Source organism: Manacus candei, unplaced genomic scaffold, assembly GCF_025592945.1.
Source record: "Manacus candei isolate 608988 ecotype Guabito, Panama unplaced genomic scaffold, ASM2559294v1 h1tg000064l, whole genome shotgun sequence".
Classification (NCBI taxonomy): Eukaryota; Metazoa; Chordata; class Aves; order Passeriformes; family Pipridae; genus Manacus; species Manacus candei.
Genome location: NW_026138112.1, coordinates 3384914 through 3398022, shown reverse-complemented (window position 1 = coordinate 3398022; position 13109 = coordinate 3384914). Strand labels below are relative to the sequence as shown.

Genomic DNA, 13109 nt, shown 5'->3' with positions numbered 1-13109 from the left:
CGGCCCCCAGCGGCGGCTGCGGTGTGCGGCGGTGCCGCGGCCGTGCCCGAGGAGCGCCGGGCCGGTGCCCCGGGGGCTGCGGCGGGACCGGGGGCTGCGGCGGCCGCGACCCTCGGGGCCGGGCTCTGTCGTGCCCTCGGGCCGGACTACATCTCCCAGCGAGCCCCGCGCCGGCCCTCGCGAGAGGTGGCCGGGCTCGCGCCGGGACTTCCTTTCCCTGGGGCCGCCGGCGCTCCGGAAGTGGCCGCGCGGTGCTTCCGCGGCGGCGGCGGAGGGAGCGGAGGGGGGCTGGGGGAGCGCGGTCGGTGCCCGGCCCTCGGTGCCCGCGGCAGCGATGGACGTGACCGGGCCCGAGACCGACTGGCGCAGCACCAACTTCCGGCAGAAGCTCGTCAGCCAGATGTGAGTGCGCTCCGCGGGCCCGGTGCCGGGCAGGCTGGTCGCGGGCCTCGGCCCCCGCCGGAGGGGCTCCCGCCGCCCCTGGGGCCGTGTCCCGCCTGTCTGCGCTGCTCTGCGAGGCCTTTCCGGCCTTCCCCGGGCTGCCTGGGTTCGTGCCCGGACCTCGCTGTTTCCACTCCCCCGGACCGGTACCAGGATTTGTTCAGACTGTTTTTTTACTTAATTTCTCCTATCCTACTCCCGTTGCACTTTGCTCTTCCCCAGAAGCACCGGCTCCCAGTCCTGCTTGACACCATCTGCTTTAGGGCTTCGATTTTGGCGGTGTCCTTGGTGGTGTGAAATTTGACATAATCAGTTTTATGAAAACGCCTGTTATGGGCTTGTTTCTGACTTTTTAGAGCAAATATGAGATAAAAATGCTGGTGGTTTAATGTAAAGTTCAACTTGTTGCCCTTTCAGTTGTGAAACAAGTGCTTTACTTGAATTACTTTGCTGCTCTGCAGACTTTTCTTATTTTATGGAAGGCTCTTCTGTCCTGTGCAAGGTGGTTGTTACAGAAGGGAAAGCCCTGTTCATTACTTCTAAAGTAATGTTGAAGTCCTAATTTATGTAGGTTTGGAAAGCTTGACCTTAATTTGTTGATTATAAGGATAAATATATAAAATTGACGGTCTTTTTTTTAAGATATGTAAGCAATTTCCTGTTTGACTGCCTGTAGTTTTACTTCAGTTAAGGTGCTGTTTCAGAATTAAACTGTTACAGTATTCTTTAAAGAAGTAATGATGATGTGTATCTGTCAAAGCCGTGCAAACTTTCTTGGTGCTTAGAACTGATGTTTCACTTTCTAAACTTTCTGTAAAGTCATTAGTGTTCTTAGGTGAATCCCTCATTCCTTCTCCTCCTCCTCTTCTGCTGCTTCATCAAAACAAGCAAACAAAAGTGCCCTTGAATGCTGTGTAGCTTTGAAGAAATAAACATGATAAATTAAATGTGTGGAACCATTCACATAACTCCTTTTGAGTGCCTTGTTATGCTACTGGGTACAGAAGTCTTAATTTGTTGCAGTTTCATGCCTGGGTTTCCTTTACAACACTGAATTTAAGATTTTGGGGTTTTGGTTTGTTATTCTTTTTAAGAGTGACATGTGAGTGAACATTTCAGTGATGCTGTGGGGAATAAGTGTCCTGTGTAAGTGGTCAGTGTGCATGATTGGGTTATTTGAGAGAATTGTGCCTTTGATGACCCAAGAACCTCTTCAGTACTGGGCTCAGTGTGACTGCAGACCCAAGCAGGAGTTCCAAAATCAAGGAAAAGCTGGAGCCCAGGTGACTGGAGCTGAGGAGCAGCTTTGGCTTCTCCCAGGACATTCCAGGAGACAGCAGTGATGTAGGAGTGTGGATATACACTTGTGCTTGCAGGGTGCCTCTTTATCCTGGCTCTTACATAGAGCTGGTACTTACTGGTGCCATGGGAGTCTCCTTCCTAAAAGCCTTTCCTTGATGTGTTTTTAAAGGACACATTATACCTGAAGGACAAATCTGATCTGGGTTGTGTGGTGGTAAACCCAGTTCATGGTTGTGTACAGTTCCTTCCCCAAGCTGCTTCCAGGCTGTGTTAGAAGGGGATTGTGTTGAGTGTAGAAAAGGGATGTAACTCAGGTTGTGGGGTGTTCCATTAATTTTGTGTTTGTTTTTTTGCTTGAAGTTTTCATCTGTATCTTCTCACTTTAGTTAGTAGCTCAGCTGAGTGAGAAGAAAGAATGTTTGAACAGAAATAGAGATGAGAATGTGGAGAGTACGTGAAAGGAGGAGACTGAGGAACGAGCAGGCAGAAAAAGAGTGGAACAGCTGGAGTTTTTTGAGTGATGAAGGGAAAAATAAGAAAAGGAAGGTTGTCTGCATTTGTTGCTCTCCATGAAACACATCACAAAACTGGTTCATAAAGCAGCCTCAATTTTATATTCCAGCCTAAGTTGTCTGGTGAGAATTCAGGCAAAAAAGTCCAAGAGGGCAGATGTTTCTCCCTTCCTGGGAGTGTAGATGAAGTGAGGGATTAGTTATTTATAAATTCTTATTTTGACACAACTGTGAACTGAAGAAGCTACTGCAATACATCTTCATTTCAAGTGTTTGGGTTGCCATGCAGTGAACCTGATAGGGAAATTTCTCAAAATTAAAAATAACTCAGGAAAAGTGGTTATTTTTAACCTTGCTTGTTCTTCAGTGCTGTTGATGGCAAAGCCACACAGACAGTTGTACCAGCATGACTTGGCAGGGGTGGCTTCTTACCTCGTCACCTCTGCCAGAGGGAATCCCTTCTCCTGGAGGATATGTTTGTGAAGCTGTGAAGGGATGACTCTGTGTGTAGTGAGAAGGGTTTTTTCATCTCTGCAGAACTGGAAGGAAAGGTAATGCTAGAACAAGGCATTAGGGAGGCTGGATGGTCCTTTGCATTCCTTGTGTAGCTGAAGGAGTTGTGCTGGGGACCTGGGACCTTCAGGCCTCGTATTCTGTCAAGCAACTGTGAATAAAGTAGTGAGTGATTCCTGCTTTGGGCCTTCTGCTGGGGTGTCACAGGGGTATTCCTGCAGTGAGGGCTGCTATTGATAACATTTGTTATGCCCCATCTGTAACAAACAGAAATGTTGTGTGAGACAGTTACCACACAAGATCAAGGGAATAAAGTTTTACTTTGAGGTTTTTAAACCTTGTAATGTGGATGCATGTGTCTAACAGCACACCAGCACACTCCCCCCTGCCCACCCATTGCTGTTTCAAGCAAGAAAGGTTTCGTTAACTAAGTGTCATAGTGATCAAATATTCTATTTCACAAAGCAGCATGTGGTGATTTTACATGTCTTAATATGGTGTTGGCCCTGGAACTCATTGCCCTCGTCTTTCGTTGGAACAACTGATTCATTCAGTCATGGTGTGAGCTGGGGAGGGAACTGGTGTAGTTTTGAAGGAGAACGTGTTTTGCAAGATGTTTCAGCTAGACCAGTTGGCCTTAGTGAGTGGTTGCACATATTTGGGCTGGAAACAAGCTTCTTGGGAATGGAGGGGGAATTCCTGAAGCTGGTGTTGGTGTCGAATGCTTCGTCTTTTGAAACCACAACTTTTGAGTGTTGTGCATGAAATCCAAAGCGCAGAGTTTTCATGCACATCTTGTGATGCAGTTACTAAGTGCTGATGAGGCAGATGAAGGTTGGATTGTCTGGTACCGTCTAGTTTTCAGAATTCTGTCGAGTTCAGTGTTCCATAAGGATACCATACGTTACGTGGTATCCTTAACTCTGGGCTAAAGCTGTGACTTTTTTTTTAAGTGACTTTCCTAGTCTTTTAATGTAAATATTTTTATGTTGATTGCAGTTAAATGTGTAAACAAGGAAAGAGTTGTATGTTTTTTCTTCCTCCTAGTCTAAACCTTTTTTGGAATGCTAACAGATAGGACGTGGACATCTTGGAGTGGCATTTTTGCTAATAAGGATGTAGTCATAATAACATGTCTTTCATGTTCTATAACTTCAAAAGGAAAAGGTAGATACATGTAAAAGTAGATAATTTCTTTTTTTCCCCCAAGTTCCTGGTACCAAGTTCCACATTGATCACTGTCTGTATCACAGCCACTGAGCACTACCTGCATTACTTTCTTTACTTGCCTCTGCATAACCTTTGTCTTCTCTTTTTGCCAGCTCAGTTTTCAGTGCTCTCAACATGAAAGGCATTGCCATTGTACTGGAACTGGGAAGTTAAGGAGGATTCATAGAGTAGTGTGGATTTAGAGGCAGCCTTTCCAAAAAGGGAAGCATTAAAAAAGGGATTGTCAATAAAGAATTGGATGTAGCTTCTTCCTCCGCAGCAGAGCTCCTTCAGGAGCAGTTCACTTTAAGGCTTGTTTGCCCATGGAGGAATAGTTGTCCTGCATTATGTTCAGATTCAGCTTCAGTTTAAGTAACTTCATAAATAAGCAGCATTTTTTTTAGTGTCTACCAGACCACACCAACAGGTTACCATGAGAGCCCTGCAGCAGGTAGGATGTTCACTGTGTTCTACCTTGCAGGCTGCAGCAGGTCAGCTGCCTGCTGCTGGTTTGTGAGGGAAGGGAATGAGTTGTGGCAGCCTAAGCTCCTGCATTTTAAGGCTGTACCACCTGCTCTTTGCTTCTGTGGCTGTTACTGAGTTAATTCAGGAAGCTGAACCAGCTTACTGCTTGTGCAAGCACCATTCCTGCTGCACGGGACCTGGTAGAAATTCAGGGGAAAATGGTTCCCCCAAAATGGAAAACATTAATCTTGTCAATCAGTTTTCCTCAAACGAACAACTCCTGGTATTTTGTCAAGGTGGTAAAATAATGACTTGCCTTGCAGTTGTCCTTGGATTTCTGCAAAGAATACTGATGTTGGCTTTGTTCTCCATCATTTGAAGAAACATTAAAGGGTGGTGATTTTAAGTATGTAGTGTTGGTTTGGGGTTCTGTTTGTTTGTTTGTTGGTTTTATATCTATAAATGAGAAAGTATTTACTGATGTCCTCAATTAATACCTAGCCTTGTTTTTTCCTTTTTTTTTTTCAGTGATGAAGCTATGAGGAAAGCTGGTGTTGCCCATAATAAATCCAGCAAAGATATGGAGAGTCATGTGTTTATGAAGGCCAAAACAAGGGTAAAGCATCTCTATTTGTTTCTAGAAGTTATTGCATGTCCAAAGAAGTTTGGAACAAATTGCAGAAACAGCAAAGCCAGTGCACTTAGTTAACTGTCTCTGCTTGTAGTACAGAGTTATCTGAAATTTTGATTTATATGTGCTTCTTTTACTCTGAGGGAAAGTGAGGTGTTCTGCATCCAATATATGCACCAGACTGGACTTAGTGCAAGACAGCTTTGCTGATGCTGTTTGTGTGTAGTGAATTGTGTAGAATTCCATTTATTTACAGTGTAGCACCATTCCATGTGACCAGTAGATGGTCAGAAAAACCTGGGATATCAATGAAAAGGCTTCTGGCAAGAGTAACACCAAGACAAGCATTGTGGTCTCTGTGAAAGTCTGGCAATAGTGTACAACTCTACACTCTGCCAAAACATAAACTTCTTCCCTGGAGCTGTGTTAGGAGAAATTGGATTCTGTTGCTGTCTCCAAACAAGCCACGTTTGGGACAGAGCTTGTCTTGGTGAAAATTTTTCTAATGCTGATGTCACAGATCTATGCCTGTGGCTGGCATCCTCACTGGTGAGTTGGTGGTTTCATGGGCAGGAAGGCTCTCTCAGCCCTCTGCAGTTTCTTACATGTTATGAGGAACGTGTAAGTAATAAAATGCTGCAAAGAATATTTGTCTTTTCACTTCTGACATTTCTATCATGTTAGTCTTCAGAGTTATTATTTTACTTGTGTTTGTAATATGAACTTAACTTAAGAAAAGGTAGTATGAGTGTGACATAATTCAAGGACTAAAATAAGCCAGTACATGAAGTAAAAGCAAGGTTTAATCCTTATGAAAATGACTTATAGTGGATAAGAACTGGAAAGTGGATGTATTTGTTTATAGTGTTCACATACTGTGATCCTATTAGTGTAACTGTCAAAGAGGTTCTTTCCTGTGAGTTTTTTGGTTCTTGGCCTTCTTGTACCATCAACTGCAATGACCTGTTAGTAAGAATATTCTGACTTAATAAACAGACTGTTTCTTGGAAGTGAACTGCTCTGAAAAGCCCACAGACACTGCAAAGTAAAATCCATTATGTTGAGGGAGAACCAGAAAGTAATGGTTGCTCTGTTTTTATTTCTTATGCTGAAATACTCATTTTTCATCTTTAGGAGGAATATCTTTCTCTTGTGGCCAGACTCATTATCCATTTTCGAGATATCCGTAAGTGATTTTTTTAGTCTTGGCTTGTTTTTTTTCCTCAGTCATGGGGTTGCTCATCACATCCTCCAAAATAAAAGTAAATTTTAGGGTTTCTGCATGTGACTCTTCACAAGTTGCTTTCAAAATCTTTCTGTAATATGCATGCCTAATTTCTAAATACTGTTTCTTTTACCCATCATCTATAATTGAAAAATATTTGAAAAATTATTTAAACTACTGTTTATACTACTTTTCTTCCTTCCTAATTTTTCCTGTATTTTTGCCTTCTTTCCATTATTTATGTAGCATTTTGGTTACCAAATTGGCTTAGTGCATTTTATTAGAACTACAGTAGATAGTGGGTTTTTTATTTTTTAAATTATGTGAATATATTTCTTGTAGAGAGCGTATCTAAAGGGTCAGATTTGTGTGTGACAAGATTGGCAAAGATGATGAATTGTTTTTTCTTTTCAGACAATAAGAAATCTCAAGCCTCAGTCAGTGGTAAGAGTTCCTTTTTTTTGCTGTTGTTGTTGTGTCCTTCCTTCCCCCTGTGCTCCCCATTTCTAAACAGAACAGCTTAGGAATCAGGGTTGTGGAGTACTAAGAAGAAAGCATCTGTGTATTCCCTAGCTGGAATATTACATGCTGCTGGAGAAAGAGGGGGTGCTGTGTTCTTTACCTGATTAATGCTGCTTCTGCACCGTGTTCTGTTTTACCCTCTTGAATTGCCATTCCCTCTTTGACTTCACTTTGCTGTGTGCCCAGGATTCAGATTATGAAAACTGTCTTGAAAGGCTCTGAATTTATCCACTGCATAATAAAAGTGATGTTAAAGGGGGAACTGTATAGCAAAGTACTTCCTCTGGTCTGAGCATTGCTTCTCCATTTGACTTCAGGAGGAAGAGGATCCATGGTGGGACCCTCTTGGTGTTTGAGGTTATAAGCTGTATATCCTCATGGACTTTTGTTGGCAGCTTGTTTTGACTTGGGTGTAAATGTGGAGGTGGCTAATAAGTTCCTTTTCTTTAATGTATTTAGATTCTATGTGGGACTTTGGAACTCTGAAGCACTTTGAATCATCTCCACTCTATATACAGAGAGTCAAAGATATGCCAGAAGCCTCTGGTCTCACAGGCAGAGCAGTGAATCTTAGTTTCCCGGGGTATTGGATCTAGTCATGGTCTGAAGCCAACAGATCAGAGAGTGGAGGATGGAGAACAGAGGATTTTGGGCAGACAATTGCATGGCTAGCTGCCTATTGGTAACTGTTTTCTTTGTAGATCCGATGAATGCCCTGCAGAATCTAACTGGGGGTCCCGCAGCGGGGGCGCCTGGGATGGGCATGGCTTCCCGAGCTCAAGGAGCACCCATGAGTGGGATGAGTGCCCTTGGTCCAATGGGACAACAGATGAGCCTCCCAGGGCAGCAGCAGCCTCCTGGAACCTCGGGAATGGCCCCTCATGGTATGCCTGGTGTCTCTACAGCTACTCAGCAGAGTAAGTGCTCAGTTTGCTTCAACCACTGAAATTGTTATGTCAGCTTTTCAGTAATAACTCCTTTCCCCAAGGAAAACGTGCTGAAGAGATGTCATACTTCTGGCTAAATCAGCCAAGGGAACTGCTGGGAAGAGTTGATTTTAAGTACTGCTACCTGATGGGATAAATGCCTTCCTTAGTATAGTGAGGAACAGTCTAGCTGTTGTATGAGCAAATTCTTTCATCCTACTGTTGTCAACTTCAGAACGTTGTTTTTGTAGAGCTCATCTATGTTTCCTATAGTACAGTACTCCTGCTGGTGACCTCGGTGCAATTTCCTCCTGCACATTTTTTTTCTCTTTACCTCAGTTGCTGACTCAATGTGTGTGAATTAGAAGTTGGTAGTAGAAAGTGTCATTCATTCTGCCTCATCCATTTGAGGAAGCAAAAGCACATGCTGCTAATGAAGGATGTTAATCTCGTACTGTTTGAGTCTCATGTTTTCAGTACAGTCTTTCTTTTCAGACCAACTTCAGCTCCAGCAGATTGCCCAGCAGCAACAGCAGCAGCAGCAGCAATTCCAGCAGCAGCAGGTGGCTCTGCAGCAGCAGCAGTTCCAGGCCCAGCAGTCAGCCATGCAGCAGCAGTTCCAGGTCCAGCAGCAGCAGGCAGCGGCCGCTGCGGTGGCACAGCAGCAGCAGCAGCAACAGCAGCAGTTGCAAGCTGTCCAGCAGCAGCAGCAGCACATGCTGAAACTGCAGATGCAGCAGCAACAAAACCAACAGCAGGTGATGAGAAACAGCTACAATGGCAAATGAGGTGATCTGTGATGGGTTACTTGTCAAGTGAAGCTTGGCCTGTGTGGAAGTAGAGTATCAGCTCTGCCTGTTACCAGCACTTTTGCACTTTAGAGTAGGGCTTCAGGTTGGCAAGTTAATTGACAGCAATATATTACATCCTGGAGGAAAGCCTTAACAGATGTTTCATTGCTTTCTTCTGTCATAACAATAGAAAATTGAAATCTTTGTCTCTTTCTTTCTATAAATGTCAGAATTGTCTTTCATTCTCACAAGAATAGGTATGTGGGAAAGAACAGCACTTGAATTACTGTAGAGTAGTGGCTGTTTTGTCATTGTGTGAATAACATGTTGCCACTTTAAAAAATGTGTGCCATGCACAAGGTATATATCTATATATATAGACACTGTGTATATATATAAATATATATATTAGGCACAAAAGCAGCCGAGGAGACTTCAGCTGTCATATTCTTGTGCAGTTTTTGGTAAAGGGTGGTTACATTTGAAGAAGTGTGTCTAAGCCCTTTTGTACAGGAGAAGCTGATGCAGTTCACCTTTGCTTTCAAAAATTGTTTTAGTAGTGAGGAAAGCTTGTAATGTCCAAACTATGGGATGTAGCACTGTGTAGGGTTGAGATATATGAAAAGTGAGTGGATAAAAAGGTTGGGCTTTCTCTTTGGGCTTAAAACGTCAGCCTGATGTATCAGGATTCTGTTTGCTCTTGGTTTATGCTATAAAAACAAGCCCCCTGTCGCACTGCTGGAAGCTTTAGCATCCTGGCTTCTCCTGCTTTTCAGATGCAGCAGCAACAGCAGCAGCAACAACTACAGCGAATTGCCCAAATGCAGCAGCTGCAGGCACAGGCTATACAGGCACAACAGCAGCAGCAACAGCAGCAGCAGCAGCAGCAACAAATACCACCACAACAGATACAGCAGCAGCCACCTCAACAAGTCATGCAACAGCAGATACAACAGATGCAGCAGCAGCAACAACAGCAGCAACAGCAGCAGCAGCAGCAACAACAACAACAGGTTGCTCAGGCACAACAGTCTCAACTTCCACCACAATCCCAGCCTCAGCCCCAGCCCATGGTATCTCAGCCACAGGCAATCTCAGGACAAATTCCCAGTCAGGTTATGCCTGTTACTCTTACACCACAGCAGTTAAAAGCCATGCAGGTAAGGGCTGGTGACCAGCTGATATTGTTGGTTTGTCGTGATCCTCCAGAGAAATAAAAAATATATTTGATTTTTGCTAATAATGAAGTAGGAAAACCATAACTTGTTAAGACCTCTATAGCTAGCCTGTTATGAGTACAGGGTGTTTAAAGGTTTGTGTCTGGGCCTCCCAGTGGAGAACAGTTTTGTGCCTAAGAGTAGAGTTCTGGAAATCTGTGAAAACCATTTATCCAGCTAATATTTAAAAAATAATTTCTTGTCTTACTCTTGAATGGACAAGTGAAAAAAAGAAAAAGAAACAAACCCTGGTTGAAGAAAAATTACCTCCATGATGTTTGCTGTTCCAGAACATGAACAAGTGCTTTGAAGAGCCCAGTGCATCTGACAGGAGCCAGTGCTGGCTCTCCAGTGTGCTGGCTTGGCTTCTGCTGCCTTGTTTAGAGGTTTTGGTCACGGTTTAAGATACTGGCTGTTCCTGTCTTGAAGAGAATGTTGGACAAGACAATAGTTTTTGACCCCTTGCTGGGTCATCCTCTTAATGGTTCAGCTGTTTGAACTGCTACAGTAATTTCTGTTGGGCCTCCATATGTGCTGTTGAACCAAAGCTCAGACCTGTTTTTCTTTGGGCCTTGCTGGGGAGGAGTGGAGTGTCAGCCACACTTGGGAAATGGATGAGTTGATGTGTCCACTTTGTGCTCCTACCAGCTAAGCTAGGAGTAGTTAAATGCCGTGTTTGTCACACTGAAAGTTGTAATGAATGTATAAATATTTGAAATGCTGGTCATTGGCAGGTGCTTGAGGGGAAAAACCCAGGTGTGTGGTTAACTGTTTGCCAGAAAGTTAAGTATCTAGTGCTGTCATAGAAGACCTGATAATAGAGGGAAGAAGTTGCAAGAAGAAGCTGAATTGGGTGTGCAGTCTATGGAAAAACTGTTCTAAATGTGATAAACATGGGAACTTGTTTTTGCTGAGAAACCTCAAAAACTAGTCTGTGAGGCAGATCATGTCTCTACACCCTTTTTTATGGGAATCGTGGTCAATCTAATTGAAACAGAAGTGTCATACCCTAATCATGTATGTATGTTTACTTTGCTTTTTCTTTTCAAACTCAAGGTAAGAGCTCAGCTGGTGCAGCAGCAGCAGCAGGCAGCGGCAGCAGTGCAAGCAGCTCAGGCCCAGGCTGCTCAGATGGGAGCTTCAGGGCAGGTAAGGGCTCAGGAGCCACTACCCCTGGTCACAAGGCCTGTAGCAAGTGCATGCTAGAGATGAGCATGGAGATGGGTTTCTGGTGGTTTTCTGATGAGGGGTCTGACATTGGTCATTCCCTCTCTAAATGGGATATGGTCTTCTCTGCTGTCTCTCCTTTGCCTGGAGTCAGAGGCAGGATTTCATTGACAATCTCTCTGTGCATGCTCTCTGTCCCAAGTAGGTACAGTTGTTGCCTGTACTGACACAGGAATGCACATGAGTAAGAAGGCTTCCTGTGGGCACACTACGAGTCTGACTGTTGGTACCTGGAGTGTATCAGTGTATCACCTCTTCTTTCCTTAAACTTTCTTAGGTGACTGCTTTGTTGTGTAAACTGATCTCTGTACTGTGACTCTTTGCCTGCTATCTTTAATCACATGTGATTTACCTTCCATCTTCATGTATTGACTATAAAAGATTGTATAGACAATGAAATCTCTCTGTGCTCCCCTTTCATTCCTTTCATCTTTCATTCTTTTTCTGAGTGAAATGGGCAGTAGATCTAGATTGCTCTTGTTCTGGATGTGAATTGTGCAGAAAAAATGGCGTGTGTCACAAGTGCAGAGTTACATTAAAAAAAACAACCAAAACAAGTGCTGGGTGAAAGCTTCTTGTCTAACACAGTTTTCTTATCCTGCAATACGCTTGTAGCCCCAGTGGTTGTTCCTTGATGTGTGTCTGGGATGAAGGAGACATGGGGGAAAAAAAATGGGGAATGGCTTAAGCTGAACATCTCATCCCATTTTCCACAAGAATATGAAAGTCTTTCGTGGCTTACCTCTGTAGTGTTTCATATTGAGGCATTTTACAGACATGGGTAAGTACAATTATCACCACTTTGTAGATGAAGAGACAGGCAGACAGATGAAATGAGGCTGACTAGGATTAATGGCAGAGCTCATTTTGTACACCCAGACATTCCATGTCTTCATACACCATTTTCCCTTCAGTGCACAAGTAATATTATAAGTTCAGTAAGACCTTTGGAAGGTTTTTATGTGGACTGTGATAGCAATTGGTTCTTTAACATAAATCTCCCAGACTTTTATCAGGGATAGTGTCTTGTGCCATCATAACTCTCATGTGGCCCACACCCTTGTTGGTGACTAAGTTCCGTTTCTGCATTGGTCCTTTGGCTTGAGTCAACATAACATGTAAAAGCTGATGCAGTGGTAAGTACAGTACTGGCAGCAATGGAGAATTCTCTTTCTACAGCTGAAATGTGAATTAAAACTCATGTTTGTTTCTTAAATAATTTCCAGGTGGCACTACAGGGACTTAGGCTGACTGGAAGGAGACTCTGACTTTTCTTCTTTTTACTAACTTAATGGTGCTCTTTTCAACTCCAAAGCAGATGGATTGTGTTTATGCAGAGTCAACTTAATTCTTGCCCCATTTAGTGACTTCATATGCCAGTGGCTTAACAGCACAGTGCATTTGAAAAGTTTTGGGTGATAAGATGGTCGACAGTGAGTTTTGTATTACAGCTTTATTCAGTCATGTGTAGTAAACTCGGGGATTGCTCTTTATCTGTCACATGTGGAATTTAGAATATTCCACATGCAGAGGCTTTACTCCATTTATGTTCATGCCATCGCAATATGAGTCTACTAAAATTCATGTAACACTGTGAAGTCTAATAATTAAATGGGTTTCTTGTACTTGTGGAAATATTTTCTGTATGTAATACTTACTTTTAAGATTGTGGCTGTCTATAATATTACAGTGCAGCTTCAGTGTTGAGAGTGTATAAGAATTCTCTTTAATTTATAAGAAGTTTCTTTTAAAGTAGATTTTTGCTTTGCAGTTAGTATGTGCACCAGCATTTTTAATAAATCTGCCTTGATTTCTTCATTTGGTCCAGGGAAGCTTTTGTTACAAACAACCCCTGTCCTAATCTTTGCTTGTTAGATTTAATCATAGTTTCTAGGGACTTTCCGACTGGGGATTTTGCTTGATATGTCTGTATTTTTCCTTTTCCATAAAATTTCTGTACATCCTCTGTGCATAAAAGTAAAAGGAATCCCAGGTTTAAACATGGGTTCACTTTGAAGTTCTTCTGTGGACACCATGCAGGTCAACATTACCCTGCTCAGGTGTCTGGTCCTTGTGAGTATGTAACTCATGGGGAAGCTGATAGTAGGAGTGTCCTAGTGACCAGAGA

The 13109-nt window shown here is 43.2% G+C and overlaps 1 protein-coding gene across 4 annotated transcripts in view; it reads left to right on the top strand.

Moving 5' to 3' along the window:
- Positions 1-13109, top strand: part of MED15 (mediator complex subunit 15) — a 47573-nt gene that overhangs the window by 22526 nt on the left and 11938 nt on the right. The window contains exons 1-8 of one of the 4 annotated variants that reach the window (XM_051805423.1): positions 151-402; positions 4971-5058; positions 6208-6259; positions 6713-6742; positions 7522-7737; positions 8242-8504; positions 9314-9697; positions 10811-10903. In XM_051805423.1, coding sequence (XP_051661383.1) covers positions 335-402; positions 4971-5058; positions 6208-6259; positions 6713-6742; positions 7522-7737; positions 8242-8504; positions 9314-9697; positions 10811-10903 — 1194 coding nt within the window. In that variant the 5' untranslated portion in view covers positions 151-334. Of the gene's footprint in view, positions 1-150; positions 403-4970; positions 5059-6207; positions 6260-6712; positions 6743-7521; positions 7738-8241; positions 8505-9313; positions 9698-10810; positions 10904-13109 lie in introns of those variants that run through there. The other 3 variants (XM_051805422.1, XM_051805424.1, XM_051805426.1) reach the window with 3 other exon arrangements.